This window comes from Tinamus guttatus, unplaced genomic scaffold (genome assembly GCF_059628265.1).
Source record: "Tinamus guttatus ecotype Peru unplaced genomic scaffold, ASM5962826v1 Tinamus_guttatus_pri_ptg000336l, whole genome shotgun sequence".
Lineage (NCBI taxonomy): Eukaryota > Metazoa > Chordata > Aves > Tinamiformes > Tinamidae > Tinamus > Tinamus guttatus.
This window is the reverse complement of record NW_028288870.1, coordinates 591,033-614,692: the sequence shown is the minus strand read 5'-3', so window position 1 is coordinate 614,692 and position 23,660 is coordinate 591,033. Positions and strand designations below refer to the sequence as shown.

The following is a 23,660-nucleotide window of genomic DNA, read 5'->3' as shown; positions in this document are numbered from 1 at the left end:
TTGTGTTATAATGCAAACCTCTTCTGATGCAAAACTATAAACATAGCTGCTATGAGATGATCCTTCTGGTGGGGAGTGGAAGAAGGAAAATGTTAGAGAATAAATAACACCTCACTTGTCACCTAGTCAGCAGGGAAGAGAGTATCTAGCAGATAAGCCCAACATGCAACTTCTCCCCAGCTCTACTGGTTATTACTCAGTTGCAGCTCTTACTCATTTGAATCTAGGTGGAGCTCCCTCCCTCCCGTGTCTGTCCTGGTTAAAAAGCTTTTCTCAAGTGCACGCACACCGGCTCATGCATACGCACGCTCACTTTTAAGGAGCTTTGCAAAAACACTCTTTGCTTTGTGTGTCTGATTCAGTAGCAGGTCTTCTCACTCAAGCGTCCTCCCGGGAGCCTGGTGGCTGTCCTCGAAGATGGTGAAGTACGGCCTCGACTACACTCGCTGCAGATGGATCCTACCTCTGCTCCTGGGCATAGGTGTCATCTTTGGTATCATCGCGCTAGCGGGCAGGGGCTGGTTGGAATCGCAGACCTTGCCCTATGTGCAGCGGGCGTCGTTATGGCAGAGCTGCCGGAGAGACGCAGGTGGAGAATGGATGTGCGAGTCCCTCATGGGTTACGGTAAGTATCTGCAATGGTGGGCGGGGGGAGCAGGGCAGTCTCTGAAGCAGAGGCATCTTTGAACTCATGTCCTCTCAGCCCTCCCATACGTGTCAGTTAATATCTGAGTTTTATATAAGAAGTTCTGGAAAATAGGGATCCTCACTGAAATTTATCAAGGGTTTTGAGAAACAGAAGGGAGAAGAAAAGTGCCCTCACCTTATTAAAAAACAAATGTGGTGATTTAGGAGATAGGTTGTGTTATGTTTGTGGCACAAAAAACATACACAGCAATGTATCAATGCAGAAAATGCAGCGTAAGATTTACTTTCTCCTTTAGAAGCTAGAAATTTTTTTTCAATAATCGCTGCTGTCCAAAACTTAATTGCTATTGTTGAACAACTGTCCAAATAGCAAGCTGCATCCGTAAACTTGGCATTAGTGTGATAAGTCATTTCTGAGTGCCAGTGAGAAACTAGGAGGTAAAGTGTAAGATGATATGAATATGTCCTCAGGGAGTTTCAGATTGCAGAATGCTGCTCTGAAACTGCTCTGGCAGGTGGGTTGTGTGAAAGAAACGTCTTGTGATTATGAAACAACTTTTAAAAGAAGAAAACATTTATATATATATATATAGAATGTTGGTTAAATGTACTGTTAAATGTGTTGGCCCAGGTGCAACTTTCTGCTTGAAAAAGTTTAGACTGCTGCAACTGGGAAAGTAGGCCAAGAGAAGGATCCATTCTAAATGTGCCCTGTTTTTTTTTTCTAAACATCTGATATTGAGCACTGTCCCAAAGAAGTTATTGAGAGAGATGGAACTGTTAGTTTGAGCCAGGAGGGAAGTTCAAGCGTTCTTATGATTTATGATAATGCTAATTCAAATTATAAGGGAAGAGCATCTTCTCTAAGGGTCAGAATCTCAGCTGCACTTGTACGAAGTGAATGTATAAACAGTTGCAGAAACTCAAGGATAATTTACTACCACTTTTCAAAACCATCAATGAAGATAACAGTAGCAGGCCCCTTTGAGTGTAGTTCCCCAGGATAAGACTGGCCTCTTTCAGCATCATGCCCAGTCTTGCCCTCACAGCTCCTGTGTCAGCAATTTGGCAGGATATAGATCATGCCAATTTGCTACATCTAGTATGTGGAGCTGGAAAGCAGGAGAAAAACTGTGATGCTGAGCTGCAAATACATACTGCATTGGGGATACAGAGTATGAGGTAGGCCTTGTCTTGCTCAGAATGCTGGAGAACTGACAGCCCTGGAAACCTCTCTGAAAAAAAAGAGCCACATGGACATGTTGGGAGCCTTTAGTGACCAGGAGACTGGGACATTCTCTGGGTTGGATTAGAAAAGGGCTTCCATTAATGAAAAGTGAGCCCTCCTCCTGATCTCTGGTTAGGCACTACTAGCATAATGAAAAACAATGTTATGTGGGCAGAAAATCTTCAGAAGTTTTACCATGCTTCTGTTGATAATGCAAATACTTCCACATCCTTCCTGGTTGTTCAGCATCTCCATGCCTTCCTTATCCTGCCTCACTCTTATGTGTTCAAATTCTGCAATCATATACATAGTTTCCCACTAGGTACCATCTACAGACAAAAGCAGGGAGGAACAAACTTGGGTAATCCTCTCTTTGAACTGTCCCTCATATGGAGTTATCATGGCTCACATGCACAGAGCATATCCAGCATTTCTAAGATATTAGGTTTAGTACACACATGCAGAATAATTCCCCAGTTTCATGCACCAGAGAATCATCTGACATTTCTGAAAGCATCAGAAATGCTGTTCACATGTTGCATGACTACAATATCCACTCAATTCCTCTTCAGGTTTATTTGACATACATAAATCCTTAGAATATCCTCAAAATCCTTCTGGGCAAAATTCCTAGGCAAAAATTCAAAAATATGTCTGAGACTCATTGAGTCATTTGACTGGTGGGAGAATATGTGATAGTGAATAGTCCAAGTTACTGTGAATTACATTTCCAGTCTTCTGTCTCTCCTACATTTTATGCCTTCACAATGGAAATCAAAGGCAGTGCAAGTATGGGTGACCATAGACATAAGAGGGCTGTAGACCTGACCAGCATAGTGCAAAATCATGTCACTGCCTTGCTACTTTACAGCCTTGTAAATGTAGGTCCCCCCTCCCCAGTGCACCTAATACCCTCGTAGGGTATCTGCTTGTGCTTTCTCCCTCTGACTTTGTGACTTTCTCACCCATAGCCTGAGGTTAGGATCTGTTGCAGGAAGACCTGGAATAGGCCCCTAGGCCAATCTGAAGTCAGGTCCCTTACTTTCCAGATGTGTGCACCAACAGCAAAATTGTTACCTTAAGGTGGTCAGCAATGGAGGTTGCAGGAAACACTATTTTCTCTACTGCTTTCTTACCTTTAAGGAATGTAGAAGAGGAATGAGGATTTATAAACTGTTTTTTGGATGAATGAATGTCTGTCCTGACACCTTCCTATCTCTGAGGAGAGGACTCTTGAGCTGTGGGCCCTGGGAAGATGGAGGTGCTTTCTAGGCAGACTTCCCTCAGGTTCTTATCTGCTGAAGGGGAATGCATTCAGATCCAGTCCTATCTTCTGTGTTTCTTATTATTCTGTCCTTGGTCAACAGATGCAGGGTTGCTTTTGTTTTTCTTCCATGGCTCCTATCTTGCCTTACTGTCAGTCAAGGTGCCTGATGCCAGTCTTGGATTTCACCCAAAAAGACAGGCCACATGATAACATCCCACTTATTACATCTGAGATTTCCTTTAAGTCTGAGTCTATATTACATCTGGGATTTCCTTTAAGTCTGAGTCTACATATTCTGCTGATGAAATGCAGGTTTTTAGTAGATACACAGTATTTCTATTTCTATATCTAGTAGATATACAGCATTTGTATAGTATTATGTTTACCCACACTGTTCCCAAAACGTCATAGAAAATAAGAATTCAGCATCATATACAGAAATTCTCACACAAGCACTTACACAAAGAATGGTTGAGGTTGGAAGGGACCTCTACAGATCATCTAGTCCAACCCCCTGCTCAAGCAGGGTCACCTGGAGCACGTTGCACAGGATCACATCCAGGTGGGTTTTGAAGATCTCCAGAGAAGGAGACTCCACAACCTCTCTGGGCAGCCTTTTCCAGGGCTCTGTCACCCTCACAGTCAATAATTTCTTCCTCACATGGAGGCGAAACTTCCTGTGTTTCAGTTCATACCCATTACCCCTTGTCCTGTCACTGGCCACCAGCAAGAAGAGTTTGGCCCCAGCCTCTATACATCTTCCCCTCAGGTATTTGTCCACATTTATAAGATCACCTCTCAATCTCTTCTCCAGGCTAAACAGGCCTAGTCTTTCCTCATAATATAGATGTCTGAGTCCCTTAATCATCTTCGTTGATCTGCGCTGGACCCTATCTAGAAGTTCCCGGTCCCTCTTGTCTGGGGAGCCCAGAACAGCACACAGTACTCCAGGTGCGGCCTCACTAGAGCTAAGTAGAGGGGCAAGGATCCCTCTAGTAGAAGGCACCTCCCTCGACCTGCTGGCAACACTCCTCCTGATGCAGGCCAGGATCCCATTGGCCTTGTTGGCCATGAGGGCACACTGCTGACTCATGGTAAACTTGTTGTCAACCAGGACTCCCAAATCCCTCTCCATGGAGCTGCTTTCCAGCAGATCATTCCCTAATCTCTACTGGAACCTGAGGTTATTCCACCCCAGATGCAGGACCCTGCCTTTGTTAAACCTCATGAAGTTCCTCTCTGCCCATCTCTCTAATCTGTCAATGTCTCTCTGAATGGCCGCACAGCCCTCTGGAGTGTCAGTTCCTCTGCTCAACTTTGTATCATCTGCAAACTTGCTGAGGGTGCACTCTGTCTCTTCATGCAGGTCACGGATGAATAAGTTGAATAGCACTGGGCCCAGTACTGACCTATGGGGCACACCACTTGCCACAGGCCTTCTCAGGCCTCCAACTAGACTTGGCACCATTTAGCACAACCCTCTGAGCTCTGCCATCCAGCCAATTTTCGATCCAACCCAGTGTCTACTCAGCTAAACCACACTTTCTGAGCTTCCCTATGAGGATGTTACAGGGACAGTGTTGAAAGCCTTGCTAAAGTCAACAGAGACAACATCCACTGCTCTCCCCTCATCCATCCAGTCAGTCATCCCATTGTAGAAGGTTAAACACAGGTTGGTTAAACATGACTTCCCATTGGAAAATCCATGCTGACTGCTCCTGATCATGTTCTTTTCCTTGTGTTTTGTGGGATGTTAAACTTCCCCTTGGGCCACGCATAACAAAGTGCACAGTAAACAAAGTGTAATGACCTGTCTTCATGCGCACAGAGACAGAAGATATGATGTCAGAGTACAAACAGAAGTACTTTACACTTCTTCTGAATGGTGAACTCTTTCTTTCCCTCCTTTTTTCCACAGTTCCCAACTTTTGCGAAGTTTGTAGACTTTGTGGAAAAAATAGTTTCTATGCTGTTATTTTCTCCAAGTTCAAACCATATGACATTCATCTACACTTTAGCAGAGATCTTTTGCTTTTCAAGTCTGTTTATATCAGTATTTAGAACATTATAGGAAAAAATATCTAGTGCATTAGAACTTATTAGAACTTATTAGAACTTATGGGAAATGAATGGAGTTTAGGGTGAGGGATTGCAATGAAATCTGCAGCGTTATGCCACTTAGAACCAATAAAGATCTTCAACTTAAACTATTACAAAGACTTTATAAATAGATTATGAGCACAGTATGAAATGCATCTGGGGGACAGGGCTGAACTTACCAAGAAAATGCATAGATTATATGCCTTTCTGAAACTGGCAAAACACTCCTTTGTTTTTCTTGATTTTTTTTGACTATATGATCTCTCCTGAACAAGGTGTGTCTGACAGATCTGAGACACTTTTTTCAGTGTGTACGTTATTCCACTACAGGCTTTGAAGATGTTTAAACTTGTATGTTCTTGGTTGTTGGAAAATGATTGATTTTGTGTTATTAGTCCTAGTGTGGTGAACAATAAAATGAAAAACTCACGAGTACCCTTGTCCTCGCTCATGTTCTATGTGACCTTTCAGCCCATTTGTGTGCAGATGCTCCCACTGATAAACTGCAAGCTCAAACCTCTACATTTAAGCTGAAGTGGTGAGCTCATTTTCATGGTGCCAATAGAAAACTTGGGGAATAAAATCAGCATAAGGCATACCCACATAACAGGTAGAATCCAGATATTCAGTTGTTTTCACATCATACTACCTAATATTGGTCTTATCCTAGAAGAATTTATTGCCTATGGAGATTAGTGGAGAGATGGACATATCTCTCATCTTCGAATGCTTTTACGTTTGGAAACCTTGCTGCATCTTTTCTTCCAGGCAAATAATAGGTTACTATGTTTTAGCTAATTCCATTTTATTTTGTCTATAAATGTTAATACAATATTACAAGATAGGATGGCAGTGTGGTATGATTATAATGGGAAGACTGTGAGCTCAAGCAGATGAATATGCCTAGAGCACAAGTGAATAAGGGGAATGCTGCAAAAGGTAATATCCTCTTAAGGAAAGAAAGATTCTATTTTAGTCTCTTTAGCACTCCACCAATTAGTAGATTTTCTCCCTGTTTGTAATATTGGGCTTTTGGGTACCAGGAGTCTGTTGCTATCAGGAAATACCGTTTATTTATTTATTCTAGAGGTAGTGTGCACGAATGGAAATCACTAATCAAAAATCTACTGCTAAAGATACAACATCTTGGTAGACAACCAGGCTAGGAAAGATCTCTGAGCAGCAAAGGACTTTTATTGGTAGGGCACATAATGGCCTAGGACTGCCACCTCACAGCTCTGCAGGAAAATTAACTTTGTTGGCCAGACCAGTGACTCATCACACCTGGGGCACAAGACATCCCAAGCACAGAGGCTCACTGTCACTGCCTGCCTATGTATGATGTTCTTCCCTTCCCCTGCATTCCCACCAGCAACCAAACCCTGACATGGGGAGTCTTCACTTCCATTTAGTTCAAACAAGAGCAATGAGCAGAATGACTCGTGGATTCTTCCAGAGCTCCAGGCTGGGACACAGCTTCTCTCAACAGGACCTGGAAGGAGAAGTGGGCTTTCACTACTCCACTTCGGAGTCCGAGGGTGTCTGCATGTAGGAATAAACACGGAGGCTGAGGTTGGCTCAAGGGTTGGTACAGGGATGTTTCTGCAGATTTTTCCTAAAGTGTAGGTTCTGCACCTCAAATTCCCCCAGAGTTTGGCAAGGTTTGGCTAGATTTGGAAGTTTCTTTACAGCTGGGAAGCAAGGGCAAGGCCAATTGCTGGCTAGCCCAGAAAGCCTGTGAGCGAGTCCTGAACAGAGCCCATCTCTATATTCAGTGTGCTACCCAAACCATATGGCAAAGCCTTCATGTTTTTATACAGAATAAGCTGAAAACAAAAATTCTGTGCTGTTCATTCTGTATTCACAACATGAAACAACTATATATATATATACACAAATATATATGTGTGTATATCCATCTATATATGTGCACATATAGTGATTGTTGTTAGCTTTAATGACAGTGTATACAGGAACACATCATTTACTAAGTCATTGATCTCCTAAAAGTGTAACATTACTAATGAGTGAAAAAAAAAAGATTGCAGAATTAATAATTCAATAGCTAAAACTTAAAATGCCAAAAAAGTACAGGCTCAATTAAATGCTTTAAAATATATCAATGAAAATTTCACAGCAACACCATATTTAGGGAAATCTGATGCAAGAAAGAAAGAAAAGGACAAACTTAATTTTCTCTTGCTGGTAGGAAAGATTCCATTGTCGCCATATAGGTATAAGAGAAGGGAATCAAGCTCAGAGCATTTAATTAGCATGGGAGTTTTCATTCCTCTGCAATTACTTGCTTTCCCTTGTAATTTTAGGGTTTGTCCTTTTACATGCTTAGTGGCAGATTCATTTAATCAGACTCTTTTCTAAATAATGGTTATGCTCTTCAGTAATTAACTCTACAGAGAGCAATTACAGATGGCATCCTACTGTTCATTATCCAACATCTCTTTTAATAATTGCAGTTAAACTGGGCAGAAAAATGGCAATCGTATGGAGGGTTCTCATCTCTCCCATTAAAAGATGTAAACTGCTGGTGTTGAGGACTTTGCAAAGATCCCCAGTGCTTTGCATTGTCAGGACCGTTAAGTCTTTGGCTGTGCACCATTCGGTTATTTCTCTAACCTTTCCTACACAGGAGGCATCTTTGCTGAAGATTTCTCCAAATTTGTGGCTTAATTTTCATTTCTCTTCATCTCACATCTTCCTCTGGTTTATTAGGGTAGTCTGATACAACAGGACTATAATAGTCTCTCTTGGTATGACACTGATGAGGGCTGTGAAATCAATTTTGAATTCCACAGTAGGGATAAACAGCCAAATTATTTAAGCAGGAAAGCAGTTACTTGGGAAAAGAAACAGAACTCTCAAAAATTCTGTGTTTTTTTTTTTTTTTTTTTTACATTTTGATGTCAGTTCTCACTGGCAGCTTTTATTGTTCTGAGAAACTTTGGAGACATTAAGTCAGTGAAATTTATAATGCTGTGTTTCTTCTTTGTCAAATATTTTTACAAGATTGCTTATCACTCAAAAATTTCAAATTAGCTTATAACTCAATTTTTCTCTTTCTTCCCTCTACTGACAGTAATTAACACTTCAGGCCACAGTTTGGGAACAGTTTGGCTAAGGTGTTAATCTGCAGTTGAACATATTAATTGTCACCTGTTATATTGAATAAGCACACTATTCATAAATCTAGACTCAAATATAGGAAGTTTCTGTGAAGTTCCCATTTGTTCATTAACAACCCTATGAACAATAAGCAGCCATTAATGTCGACTTTTAGGATGTATCACCAAAGCCATCTTTCTCCTTTACAAGAAGATTAAGCAGGGTCTGTAAGATTTTCAATTTGTAAAATTTTGCTTCCATTGGAAAACTGGATCCAGACTTGCAGCTGCTCTCTATCAGAGGAAAGTCCCTTGTGCAAAAGACAAGTTTCAGCAAGATTTCAGAACAAAGTCTGTTCACAGCATGAAAATTGTAGGTCAATAGTGAGAAGAACAATACTTGGAACATATGGAAATGAAATGCAAATGCAGTGTTCTTCAGCCTCAAATGGCCTCAGGAAAATAAAACATAAAAAGAGCATTTTGGAAAGGTTCCACTGTGGTCTTTTGATTAAAAGCCCTAGTTCACAGACTGCATTATCATAGAAGTTTATTCTGTTTAATTCACACTGATGCTTTTTTTTTAATCCATCTTTAGCTTGGGACTTAGTAAAGGATCAAGTGCATCATACTACTTGGTGACTAACTAACACTGTGTATATGTACTGATTTATCAATATCTTATCCATTTTATTTATCTTACCTCCTTCCTGCCATCCACGCAACCAAGTCAGACTGATTCATTAAAAAATAAATAGGAAAAACAGGAGGAAAAATGTTACAGCACCAAAGTGTATAAAACTAAGCTTTTATCCTGAGGTGTTTTGAATGCATGCAACTTCTAAAGATAATGTGAGATATGGGTGCTCTCTGACTCTCTCATGATCCAACCTCTAATTTTGAGGCACTGTGTGCATATTATTTTTAATAGCCAACTTACACCCTTGCTGCTCCCTTTGATGACGGCTCTACACCCTCTGCCACTTCTGCCTTCCTAGTGCTAAGTAAGCACGAGGAGGAGCCCTTATTAACAGATTTGTGGCAGGCAGCTTCCAAGTCAAGCTTGTGCACGTCTGGGGCTTGCGAGGAGATGAAACGGGACCGCTCCCTTGAGATGTAACTACTCCTCCCTCCAAATTCACATCAGAATACTGCCAAAGCTGAATCGCCTGCCTCAGTAGAAGAAGAGTTTTTCAGAAGTGCATAAAGCCTTGGATGCAGACTTTCGCTGCACACGCTTGTGACTCAAGTCAGTGATAGGGAATTAGAGGCTGTTTGCTTTCAATGAGAAATACTTATTTTAAAGTCCACCTAATGAAACTGAACCATCATGCTAGCATTAAACTACTGTCCATAAACTGTTTTCAGTTCATATATACAGGATTTTACTGACAGCCACTCTATGCATAAAGGTTCTTTTCCTGTCTGCTGTAATTTAAAGACTCTATTGTAGGACAATTGGAAACCCTAATTCTTTCTCCTTTACCTAAGATCTGCTGTTAATCACTGAGAAACTTTTGTAATGATATTATCTTATGGTAAGCCTAAATAGGGCATTCTCTGCTTCCACTGCTGCCTGTTAAGTAGAGCCAAGCTAACAAGCTGATTCTTGCTCACATGAAAATGGCTTCATGCTGTGAGATAATATTCTGTTATGACATGAAAAATCTATGCTAACTGCCAATAAGTTCCGAAGCAACAATGCTAAGGGAAAGAAAGCAGAATTACCCCTCCTTCCCCTCCAGACAAATGATGCCAAACAGCAGGATCAAAAATGTTTATTTTGTACTGTGCTCCAAATGACATAAACTTACACAAACCCAAGAAAAACATCCACTGTTGATCTCCTGAGAGAAAGATATTGAAACCTTCAGAAAATGTAGTTGTTGTAAGAATGATCCAGATACCACAAATAGCACTGAAGGATAGAAGGAAAATAACACACATCCAATCATGCCATCTCTCCCCTTCATTTTATTCTGGTCATAAATTACCCATGAATAACATGCAGTTTTCTTCATTTGTATGGTCTTCCTTTGAAATTATTTTCAGTCAATAGCTTTTAGTCTGCACATACAGATTATTCATAAGGAGCTGCTTTTAATGGGTTCTGATTTACTTTGTCTGTATACAAACTGCTAGTTTTGTAATGTCAGCTCAAATGATCAGCAAACACTTTCAGATATTTTTATGTTCACTTGCCTTCAAAAAGAGCACAGAAATACCTCACAATTGCCATCCTACAAAACAGTTGTTTCTCAAAAGAAAAGATTTTGCACTGTCCAGTGTTACACATGTAATGTAGGAAATTCTGGCCAAGGCACTCACCCAGATCCTCTCCCACAGCTGGATGACAGTGACTTGCATATGCACTAGGAGTTCATAACCCACAGCTAAACTGAGCATTGATGGATCATCCAAGTTGGACTTACGATTCAAGCTAAGGTTATATAAATTAGGGAAAATGCTGCCAGTACCATTTATTTTCCTTATGACAATAAATCCAGGACCATACTTTAAAAACACCCACAAATTCAAAGCTCCCTTTTCTGCAGATAAGTTCTTTTCTTGTGGAAACTTTCTCTAGGAGAACAAAACAAAATGAAATGTCGGAAGTGTTGATAACAAATGAAACCTGGCCAAAATGGTACCTTTTCAAAGTGAAGCATCTGCTCTACAGAGTTCACCACACCCTGATGAAGAACGTCAGGTGGAAAAATTTAAGTTGCGTGAGTTCAGGGTTGTTTCCAAAATAATGCTCTTTCCCTTTAATCAGAGCGGCATAAAACAGGTTGAGCTCTCCAAACTCAGTCTAGAAATATTCTCATTAAAGACAACACAGCGATGAATCACTGCTGTGGCAAGTTTTAGGTCTTGCAAGAATTACAATGTGACTAAGAATGGGGCTAGAACTGTGGGACTTTTGTCTCTTTCCCTTTGTGATGTAAAGGATAACTGAGTGAGGTATTAATCTCTTTTCAGTGCAATTTTGCATTTCCTTTGACCTGTTCCCTTTGTTTCTTCTGAGTTAAAACTATCCTTCTTAAATTTGCTGAACTCGGGTTCACTCGGCCACTCGGGTGGCCTATGTGTTAAAATGATGAGCTGGCAAGAACATAGAAAATTGCTGATGTCTCCAAGTGGACAATAATTCATTAATTTTTCTTTGTGGTATTGGTTGAATTATTTAGCTCCAAGCTATGAGGAAAATTTGAAGGAGCACGTTCTTATCTATTAGACCAGAAGTACTTCTGAGCACCCTGGAGTTCCTTTCAGAAAATGTAGCTCAAAAGGAGAAATTCTGTCGTTCATGTGGGTTGAGGGATATAGCCTAAGAAAGAGATGAGAATGTCATATATGTCTGTTTTCCCATGTTTTGAACTGAGGCAAGTACACTAGAAACAGAGAACTGCCGATTTATCACAGGGGGAGGGGACTCCATGCTCTATTTTCAGTGCATTACAGCTCTTTTTTGAAGGCACTGTTTTGTACACTAAATACAGGTCAGGCTGAGAAAAGAGTAGATCTAGTTACTCAAAATTTTGACTCAACTTGCTGCTGAGCAAGTAAGTTTATTTTCTTGTGTTTGAAGCACAAATAGTGCTTGCAGTGTTGCAAAATCGAATAGGCATAAGGGAGTAAAACTGGGAAGGCAGGAACTTGGAGACAGTCCCAGTAGTGGATCTCTTACAAAGTCTATCAGCTTTCATATGGCTGCAGTCAGCAGCACGGTATTCAGAGAACGCAGAGATGGAGCAAAACAAGGGGTAGTCATGCTATCTCTAAAGCAAGTTAGCTTTAATAGCACAATAATAAACCTGTATTATTATTGTTCTCTATCTCAGCTAATTATTCTGCTCAAAAGCTGTGATGAGCTGTGTCCTGGCATGGGTAGTCTCGTTCTGGTACCTAAATTAGCTCAGGGGTCTCATCGCATGCTGGTATGTTATAGTGGACAGACATTTTCATTTTCCAGGAGTTAAGGACTAATAGATTCACTTTGGATGGTCTGCACTCTCATATTTTTTTTCTGATTTATTTAGAGATCACTGCAAATAAAGGCATTTATTTGCTCTCCTTGTAATAGGCTCTCCTTGAGATAGGCAGGGAAATGTGCGTTCCTTTTGCTTGCCTTCTTTTTAGACAAAACTGCTCAGAAAATTGACAGATAGGAGGAGCTTTGAAGGGAGGAGAGCGGGTAGCTTCCTAGGAACCTTTAATGATATTCATTGGCATTCTTTCAGCTGATAGGGGAGGGGGGAAAGAAGGAAACAGAGCTAACATGCAAACATTACAGGATCCTGTTGGTATTCAAGGACACTCTAGTGTAAACATACCTTTCTTTTCTATCAAGCACATTAAACAGCCAAAACATCACTGCATTTAAGGGAGCTGAGAAATCAGGTCTCACAAATTGCTATATATTTTCACAGACTCAGCTTGATGTCCTGTAGCCTGCTGCTCCCTTTGTTTCTGTTTTTGATTTTATGACAGGTGGACTAGATCCTTTCAGTTTTCAGTTGTGTTCCCTCTATAGGCAAGTGTACACTGAGTTTGTGTGACACCTGTGATATTTCTTTGGCACTCTTAAATGAAAAAAGAGTTTGCAGTTACAATTATTTATTCATGCTTTAAATACATACTAATTCATGCTTTATCTAGATAAAGCAAAAATCAGTGTAAAATAAAAAAAAATCTTGGAACAGATTTGCTACTCACAATTAAATTGCCTCATAAAAATACATTAAAAAGCATTTCCTAATAAAACATCTATTCTTAAATGGAATTTTTAACGAAGCACTTGGTAACATTTAGTGAAAAAGCCCTTAGGAAGGGAGGTACCGCAAGGACTCTGTTTGCATCAGGACTTGGAAAAAATCTCTTTGGAAATGCAGAAGACATTCGCAATTGTAATACCTAGATCTATTTGTTCTTCCACAGGATCAGTCTTTAATGGCCAATTTAACTCTTCTAGTTTGGGCATAAAAAAAAAAGTGTATTAGTTATACTAGAAAAAGACACTAAGTAACTCTAGATTTCCTGCTTACCACATGGAAAAAAATATGTCTCGGATGTAGAGACAGTTCTAATTATTTCTATACAAAGATTTTTCTACCTTGTATCTTAGAAAGGTAAAGTGTTTGCTCTGTGGTCTCAGCTACTGCAAACTGCTACTTTTTGTAAAGGACAGATGAGGTTTTGGTAGTGTTTTTCATATAAAAGTAGATAGTGTCTCTTCAATGCCTCATATTATGTTATTTGGAGCTACGTATTGGTATTCTTCCAAAACTGGGATAATATTTTTTTTTCTCTTTTGTAGATGTGTGAGTCACAAAATTGGCAGCTACCCGATTAAGCAGTGCATTGTAAAGATGTAAGCATCCTGCAGCCAACAAGCTTCTTCTTGCAGCCAGTGCCCCATGGGCTGGGAGCGCCCCAAACCTGCTTTCATGCAGTCACAGCAGCTGTAACACTACTTAGGGAAAAACACCTGGGCGAGCCTGGCGTTGGAGAGAGACGGCATTGTGGGCCGGTCCCCGCCACATGCAACTGCCCAGTGCCCTCCAAAGACCTGGCCCTGGCCCAGGTGACCTTCCCACCCACTCTGTCATCAGCTCTTCTTGGAAGACGTGCCTGCCACAGTGACGGTGGCAGTGGGTGAGGTTACACCACCGGGTCTGGTTCGTGTCCCGGTGCAGCCAGGCGGCTGCCTTCTGGGTTTGCTTTGGGGAAGGACATCCCCATATCCAGAGAGGCCAGGCCCAGGACTTCTGCTGCTCCAGCCAGCTGTGCCCCTGATACCCCACATCACATCCAGGTTTCTTTGGATTTCAGCCTTCTACCAGAAGCACTGCAGAGAGCAGGGAGGTTACTGTTTCTGAGCACCTCCAGTCTGGGACAGGTTACACCCAGATGTCCTTTTTTGTGTGTTTGTTTGTTTGTTGCTGTTTTACAGAATAGTAAAGAAGCTATGGGAATGGGAGCAACCAAAACTAGGTGAAATGAGTCGCAGCAGCATGAGAAAATCATCCTCCTGACTGCCTGTTTTGGTAGCCTGCCTGAGGCAGCCCCCTGCCTCCTGGGATGCTGCTGGCATGTTATGTGTCCTGCCTCCAAGCCTGGTGGATGCTTCCAGTGAAGAAGAGTTTAGGCTAAAATGTATCTTATAAGTTGAACTTTAGGCCAGTTTTTGCTGGCAGCCCCTTTCAGACTCCTTCTTAGGCAGCTGTTTATAGGATCGGCAACACGGTTGGAAAGGCCTAGAGCAGATGGGAGGTTTTGGGCATAAGGGAGAAGAAGGACACTAGATAAAACTGAAATTGCAGTGAAACAGTTGAAATGGCGCAAGATTCATAAATCAAGGGGATGTGAGTGAACTGTAAACAAAAAGGGAAAGGTTTTGACAGGCAGATGGGAGGGAAAGGAGAGCTGGGAGTTGGTGACTATTTCTCTATTCTAATAGCAGCCTTGGAGTCCCTTGGGGCCTGAGGGAAGAGAGGGTGAGCACAGAGGTGTCACCCATCAACAGCAGGATAGCGTCAGAGGCCGGAGGGCTTTTATGTCTGCTTGAGACGGGAAGAGCTGGACACTTGGCTGTTTACTGCTTGCATGCTCTCATGTGGCTGACTGTACCTGGGAGCCTCAGGCTGTTACAGCGGCAGGAGTGTAGCCCATTTTCTGGTCCTAACTGCCCAGGCGTGCATGCGATAATGTATGTGTAGGTTGCGGAAATGTAAGATGGCCGCCAGAGAAAGTAGAATAAATAAAACCGTTTTTAGTGAACAGGGACACTTTCCTCCACTTGTGTGTCCAAAGATGCCTGTTCAACTGGGAGCGTGTGCTCCCCGTGCGGACAGGCCAAGCGGTGCAGACTGGGTGAACATCGAGAGTGTGGCCAGTAAGGCCTCAATCCGGTCCTACAGGGACTGAAAGGTTTCACTTTGGAGATTAAAGCAAATAAATTTGCAAGTTATTAAATAACAGAAATTGTAAATCACTGAGTTCCAGAAGGAACTTTCACTCAATGGTGTGCACTACATTTAAGTTTAGTTATAATTATCCTCATGGTTGTTTGGGCTGTGATAATTTACAGCACGCATGCAGCATGGCGTTGGTTAGAAGCCAACACCTTAGAAATGCATAGCGTAGGCAAGGAGGTGAAGTCTGCAAACGCCCAGTAGACTGAACTGCCTACTCCATCTACATACACAATTTAAAAAATGTCAGACTGGGCTTGTTACACTGAGAGCAGACGCTTTGATCTCTTCGAGCAGTATTTGCTCCTAAAGACTTAAAATATTGAATAAATAATAATATTTGCAGTTGCTATGCCAACGCATTTGCTCAACACCGACATGTCATAACATAACTTACCTACTTTGAAAATTGATGTATTCATATCCTGAGTAAGTTTTCAAAATAAAACAGTTCCGACTTTGGATCAAAAGCAAAGATCAAATTTCCCTACAGAATAAATGCCAGCTCTATTTCTCCAAATCTTTTCCTCCATTCATAAATCAAGGGGATGATCCAAACCACAAAATGTAATGGGGGGGGACCCAAAACACAAAATGTAATAAGTCATAAATCATTGGATGTCAACATTAGTGCAATATCACCATACTTTTAAATTTGTCAACATTAGTGCAATATCACCATACTTTTAAATTTGTATGCCTGAATGCTTGTAAGGACACTTTTTTTTTTTTTTAAGGAAAACTTAATTAGTTTCAGGGACAGTTTAATTCTTCCTGTCAATGTAAAATGATCCTAGTTTTATAGCACCTGATGAGGTTATCACATTTGTTATTGAAGTACCCATCATTACATTTTTATAGCCCCTTTTTTATCTCAGTGCTTAATTGAGATAAAATTTAAACAGGAACCTTGCATGAAAGTCCTACTACGTTCTCTGTGAGAACTCGGACTGGAATTGTTAAGCATTCTGCACTTTGTGAATGATTTATTGTGAAACAAAAATATTCACAGCATACACGAAAGCTAACATGCTTTGCTTTGTTAGAGTCAGCCTTCTTTTCACACTTGTTTAAAATTAGCCTTTCATTGCAGGCCAGAAACACTGTACGGGATTTTTTTTCCCTCTTTCTAATACATCTTCTTTTTGATTTCAGCTTGGGGAAGAGCTGCCGCTGCCACATACCTTGTTGGCTTTATACTTCTAGTGATCTGCTTTGCTCTGGCCATCATAGCATTTGCCATTGATACACTTCGGTTCAACTTCATAAGAGGGATCGGTGGCTTGCTTTTTGTTGCTGGTAAGACAATATATGAAGTAAAGTTTACTAATACAAGCATATCCATAGCAGAACTGATATTTCTATCAGTTGGTTCTATACCCAGACCTAGTGTCTGGGTATGCACTTAACTCCCAGTTAATATAAGGTCTATTATGATAGTAGATCCATTTTAAAAACCTCCAAATTATGGATGGTGTTAACTATAAGTGTAATGGAGGCCAGGGATTAGCTTATTTTTTTTTCTCCTGTTTCTTCAGCTGTGTTCTCCATCATGGGCCTGGTCATTTATCCTGTAAAGTTCTCAACTGAGATTGAAATGACAGGAATCAATATGTTCAGCTGGGCATATGGCTTTGGCTGGACCACTGCTATTATGGAAATATGCTTGGGATTCTTCTTCTGCTGCCTTCCTAACTATGAAGATCAAATCTTGGGTAATGTGAAGCCAACATATTTTTACTCTTCCCCATAAACACCATGAAAAATGCATTTGTATTTCAGACATATTTGACAGATCATCTAAATTTCCCAGAATATCATCATCAGATGTTAGTAGAAAATGCTGCAAAATTTTAAAATGTATGTAGAAAAAAACTACTGGCAATTTACAATAAAGTTATCTATTCTATTCTGGACCTTCATATCTGAGGTGAGTTGCTTAGATTAAGTCTAAACATTTAATAAACTTGTATTTCTTCATTCATGTCCATTAATGAGGGTGTATATGGATTCTGTTACATATTGCATGCATCCAATTAAATTCAGAAAAGCTTTTTGAACCCTCAGGAAACCAAACAACACTTATCATCTTCCTGAAGCAAAGCAGCTCACAATAATCCTATTTCGTATATATTAGCTTAGGTTTTACTGAAGATTTTGCATGTTTTTTCAAGAGCCATATATATATTCATCCTTTGACTTCCATAGTAAATTAGGTAAATTAGCCAGCCATCATCTCATAGCTTTGCTTCCTTTTTTCATTCATTAATTTAAGGTACAGGGATAAGGCAGAGAGGGATCCCCCAACTTTGCCCCAATAAAGTGAGCAATCCAACTGTTACCTGTCAATTTGGAATATAATTATTTATTTGGGAGTATTTGTAAGTGTAAACGAAAATCATCAGTAATCCAGGCCTCCCTAAAAATCCCAGCATGCCCTTACTGGGGCTAGCCTAGGCCAGGTTGAAGGAGAGGGGATTTCAAGCCATTCCTGCATGGCACAGATTTGGGCTGAAGAGGCTCCTGCTGTGTCCTTCATGGGCATCGACTTTTTAATCCATTGTGTCAAAATCGGTGTTTTTAAAATCTTCCTTATCTTATTCTAGCTCTTTTATTCAGCATGAAAGGGTCAGGAAAGACTGAAACAGATTTATGATTCCCTTCGGACATCTAGGTATACAGCAAGAGTAGAAACAGGGAGCAGCTACAGCAGAAGTCTGAATTTAGATAAGAAATATTTGTGTGATGGTCCTGTTTTCATTAGTCTGCTGTTTGAAAGTACTTTAAGAGCAGAAAGTATATATTTAATATATACTTTAAAATGCACAGATATGCCCTACCATCTCATATGAAGACTCTTACAACAAGAAGAAATCGCATGTTATAAAACACCTTTGGTATCTTATACTCCACACTATTGTAAACCTAACTATATTGTAAGCAATAAAGTATACTCAAGATCGTGCTGCTTTCTGCTTTGCATATACTAACTTTAAAATGTTCTATTTCTTCTGTTAGGTGAAAAAGGTGGATAATTCTCTTATGTATAAAAAAAAAACCATTGAAATAATTAGCTAGAAAGGCTTATTATCTTGTAACACATCCGCATTTTACATAATCTGTACTTTATGAAAATTGCCAAATGAAATGTTCTTTACTGCAAAGAATAGGGGGTGGTAAAGTAGTAAGCTTTAGGAAGCTTTGGATAGCTGAAATTAATAAAGATTAAAAATTAATAATTTAAATTAATTTAAATTAATAATTTAATCTTTTTTTTTACCCAGCAATTAGTTCCATTCACTTTTGGAGAGTCACTTTTAACTTTGATCAATAAACATGAAAGGTGTATCAGAACAATGATGTGGAGCGTTTACACACCAAAGAATAGCTAGACCAGAGCTTTCAAATACATTAAGGAGATATTTCCTATTTGGAAAAAAATGAAAGTAAAATAGATTTGGGGAAGTAGTGTATACATAAAATGGCTTACAATTCATCATGTAACATTATCTATTCAGGAAGAGATCTATCACAAATCTTTTTATTATGCTTATTATAACTAATAAATGACAGTATGTATGTACTGTTTCACAAATGTGTCTTAGATTTGTTCTTTTTTTAGAACTCCAAGAACAGGGAAATGTGGAATTCTCTACCAAGGTGCCATTTTGGAGGTGCTTTGAGAAGGGAGAGTAACTTACAAATATATAACTTCAGAACAACTTATATTATTATTTAACTGTATCTTGATTGTATCCTTTGGCCTTGTCCATACACACACATGAATCCTAAACTTCTGTCAAGCTGGGTTCAACTAACCATACACATGAGTCTGTACTGCAATGTATTACAGTTCATTTTGGCATGAAGGACAGTGGACTCATGCTCATCAAATAGTCCAGCGTGGTCCCGCTCCATACCTTTGCTCCAACAGATGTGGCAATCCCTTGGAGGAAGCAACAGGCAACTTGAGCAACCAATGATTACATTTCTTCAATATTAGCTTGACATTGACCCAGTGTAGGGGAAGATGCACTAAACAAGGCTAAGAAGCATGACGCCATCCTTGCTGAGACAGCAAAGCATAATGAAAAGGCAAAGAAAATCATTAGTGACAAGTAATCTCCCCTCCTTTCACCTCTTCCCTTGTTGGGCTCAGCAGTTTCACCTCCTCCTCCTCCTCCTCCCTAAGGGAGGAAGAGCTGTGTCCCACAGGTCCCCCTCCTGGATGGCTGCAGCACGGTAGTACTCAGCCCTGCTCCGTGTTCCCTATTGCCATTTTCCCCTCCCAGGAAGAGGAATGGTGTTGCAAAGCCCAGGGGCAGCCACAAGAGAGCCAAGATCAGCTCTCCACTGTGGATGTGTCGTGCACCCTGCAAGAAAATGCTTTCTGTAAGAAACAGGTGAGTCAGGTGGGTATCCAACATGCAAATACCAGGATTCATGTACATGTATTTAGGGCAGTTTGTTTCCAGTAATGTCAGGTCAGTGCACCACAGATCCATAGAAAAATGCATTTTAAGCCCCATGCATGGAAAAAAAATGTAAGAAACAGAGAAATAGAGTATAAAGCCCTCTATTTTCCAGACACTGTTGTACAGATTCCAGTGCCACCTCCTTTGTCTGCCCTAATGGAAGAAATGTCCACTTGAGAGATCATAGCAAAAGAGCATAGAGAGGACAATCACTTTGGCCCAAAAAATAAAAGTAATCTGAATCCAGGAGCAGAGGACATAGTTCGGCTGGATTGTCAGCTAATTGATTGTCAACTAAATTGTTAGATTAATCTTGAGTAAGTCAATGTAAGAATGTTTGTATTTTTGAACAAAGGAGAAATTAGAGGAAAGGAAGACATTCTTCAAGTTCCCTGTCTGCATCTGCATCTCTTAGGTGGGGATCTTTCTTAAAGAACTCTTATCTGTCAGGTAAAAGGGCAGCTAACTGCTGTATAGAGCTTTCTTATCATAAGTATTAATGATAGAGATCAGGAACAAACAGATGCCTGCAAGATCTAGCTTTTCAGAACATTAAGCCTATTATAACAAAAGAGGAAAATAAAGATGTTACTGCCAAGGGCATTGCTGGTCTTCCTGTTACATTTTCAAAATATTTACTGAAAACCATCCTCCAACAAAGGATGGTTTTATTTTATTTAATTCAACTAGATCATGGTAAAAGCAAGGCAGAATTGTTCTGAAAGCAAGTAGAATGTCAAGCAGCCTTTTAGGTGGAAACCAAAGCAAAAGAGATAATGAGGACTTTCGATCAGTAAGTTAATATGTTCCATTTAATTTTTGGCACTTATACCAGTTTATGTAATGTGTGGATGTCTTGGTCCCTTCATATTTCTTTGCAAAAATGTCCATCTTTCACCATCCATCTTTCAGGCACCTGCCTTTTGCTCTTAAAAATAGCCCATCTAAGCAATAATTCCAATGCAATAAAGATGGCAACTGTATTGAAGCAGTGCATATCTCGCTGTATGAACTAATGCCATGAGTGAAATTTTGACCCCGTTTACATCACTCACAAAACCAGTATTGATTTCCATGAGGCTGATATTTTATCCTTGAATGGCAAACACTTTTTCTACCTATGCTCAGAATTACTTGCATCTCGGTGAGTAGCTCCACTGACTTTAGCAGCTAAACTTCTGTAATAGGTCAGTGGTCTTTATAAGGTAAGGATGGGATGAGAAAAGATGGGATACTTCCCAAAATAAAGGATAACTCAATGTGTGAAAGACTGGCAGAATCTGGATCCTATTTAAATTATATTGTTAGATACACTATTGGGTCACAGTAAAAAGAGGATTTTTCCATTTGACACATTTCAACTGTGTAACAGTTATTATTTCTTATATTTTTTTAAATACTTGCATGTTTTTATATTCAGTGGACTTCTGTGTGCTCTGAAGATAATAGATCTAAGACAATAATGAAAAATACAAGCTTGTGGTAGGAGAGGAAAGAACTGGTCCATTTGTATACTTTGGCAAGAAACCAAAACCAAACAGACTTACTGGAATGATGTTGAATTTGAACTACCGAAGAATTAATTCAGAATTATATTTAAAAGTCAAATAAGAAAACCAAGAAATAAAGGACTCCTAAATGACTAATCATGGGGATGGGGAGGATGAAGTTACATGCATCTTTCCTTATCTTTACACTCATTGTCAAAATACTGCTCCTGGTAGAAATTTTTGTTTCAAGAGCATTTGCTACTGTGGTGCAGCTGCACAGACTTGGTCTACAGTTTATCTGCAAATTCCCTGGTGGTAACTGCCAAGATTTAGAATAGCACATGGATATCTTCATGCTTGCAGATGGTTCTGCTGAGGCCAACAGAACTGGTTTTGTACTTGGTTTCTTAAGGGGCTTAAAGAGCAGAGTTGATATGCCTGTCTATACACACTGTTTAAATACCCAGATTGCCTGCAAATGAAATGATGTAGAAAACTTCTCCACTTTTTTACATCTTTTTTTTTTTTTTGTAATCAGAGCGAAAAAGTGGATGCATTGTAGGGTTTTTTTTTTTTTTTTTTTTTTGCATGTGACTTTTGGGAATGAGAAGAATTTATAGCAACAACCTTCAAAATATTTGTATTATTTATGATAAATGTGGTGAGATTAGATCAAAGTGTCCTCTCTTGGATGACTTTTTGATACATCTTTTTACAGATACTTTTCTATCTGTTCTTCTGAAAAAACATTCTGAGAAAACCTACTTTATTGATTTTAATGTATTTTTAAAAATATATATATCCATGATAAATATACAAAAAGCCCCTTTAAATAACTTTTAATTACACATATAACATCTCTGTTGATTTAGGCAGAAGTAGGGATGTTGCCTGTAGGATTTTTCCACAGAACAGTGAAAAAACAACAGAAGCAGATTCACTCAGCTATTGATTGTGGGTGTGGGGAACACGCACTGCTCACAGTTCCTCAGAAATTAGCACAGAAATTTGTGCTCCAAAGACTTGGACAAAATCTGTTTCTTGTGCCCAGAAAAACTTTAAACGAATTAGTAAAATGTAAACCACTAAAGCACTTCAGAGAAAATATCACCTAAAGGTGATACTTTGTATCACCTATTTTTTATAGTGGACTACAGTTATGCAAAACATTTTTGGGCTGGCATTGCTTTTTCCAATTTTCATTCTTTTTCTCCTCCATGTAGAAACTTTCCCACCTTACTTGTTTAACACTCTTACTGCTCCTTGGTAAACTGCCCCAGTTCTACCACACCCAGCCCTGCAGAACACACCCAGGCTTGTTTTGTTAGTATCTGAAGCTCATACCAACTATTAGTACAACTAGTATTTTACCCCCTCTAACCCTACCTCTTTGCTTCTTAAATAGGGAAGGTTCAAAGTAATAAAATCTTGCTGACCTTAGATAAAGTAGAAGAAAAGGGAAGGGTCATTTTCCCAGGCTGGCAGGTTTAGAAAGAACCTTCAAACCAAGGAGAGAACAAGAATCAAGGTTCGAGAGAAAAAAAAAATCTGTTTCATGTCTGTTTAAATGTTTCCTAAAGTGTAATTACAATCTTGAAGGCAAACTATGGCATGATTAGCACCCAGATTACATTTTGCCTCCTCATTTGAGTATTTATTCTCTGCTACCTGCACTTTCATTCGGTTTTCCAAGTTCTTTAGTATGTGGCAAAACAAAATGCCTGTTGCTCCTGCCTCTTACAGTGCCCAGGGTAGAGGACTTTCGGGCGAAGCCTGAAGAACTCCTTAATCCCTGGTGTGATTTATCTTGTATCTTCACTGCAGGATGGCATGGTGGAAGTTTCCCTAAGTTTTAGCTGACAGCCCCACACAATTTCAACTGCTGCTGAAGTCTCTCTTCAACAGCAAGTTGAAAAGGCCATTATATCCAGCTGACAGGGTTGCGAGTGTAGTCAGAGACACAGCAGCGCAAGTAAACTATTCAAAGAAAAAATATGAAATTCACTGCCCCAAGAGCTACAACCTTTCTTAAGATACTTGCATGTACAATAAATCAAAAAAGGGAAAGAACAGACACACCCATTTATTTTCATAATGATTTCACAATGCTTGGTGCTTTGGCAACAAGAAATGCTCTTTGATTAGTGACAGAAGATTGAATAGGAATTGCCGAACCTTTACAGTGTACCCTGAGTCACAGTACAGGTAAGGGACCTCCTGAAACACTGACTGCACTCCCTAGCTACCAGGGGAAATTTCGGATTTTCTTGCTTGTTTTCTGATCCCAGCGCTGCTTTGCCATCCACTACTTTTATAGGACGCTGATCTGAAATATCATGCTCTGAGAGTCGGCCTC

The 23,660-nt window shown here is 39.9% G+C and overlaps 1 protein-coding gene across 1 annotated transcript; it reads left to right on the top strand.

Annotated features, from left to right (window-relative positions):
• The first annotated feature begins 417 nt into the window (after window positions 1-417).
• LOC104571231 (p53 apoptosis effector related to PMP-22) lies at window positions 418-17,092 on the top strand. The gene is made up of 3 exons (XM_010218358.2): window positions 418-625; window positions 16,495-16,638; window positions 16,878-17,092. Exons 1-3 carry the CDS (start codon window positions 418-420, stop codon window positions 17,090-17,092), a joined length of 567 nt encoding a protein of 188 aa, XP_010216660.1.
• Window positions 17,093-23,660: the final 6,568 nt, after the last annotated feature.

Bases quoted from the DNA above. Each gene is read 5' to 3' on its own strand.
- LOC104571231 (XM_010218358.2), top strand. From the start codon at position 418: ATGGTGAAGTACGGCCTCGACTACACTCGCTGCAGATGGATCCTACCT. The intron at 626-16,494 runs GTAAGTATCTGC...TTTTGATTTCAG, and splicing joins CGAGTCCCTCATGGGTTACG to CTTGGGGAAGAGCTGCCGCT. The intron at 16,639-16,877 runs GTAAGACAATAT...CTGTTTCTTCAG, and splicing joins TGGCTTGCTTTTTGTTGCTG to CTGTGTTCTCCATCATGGGC.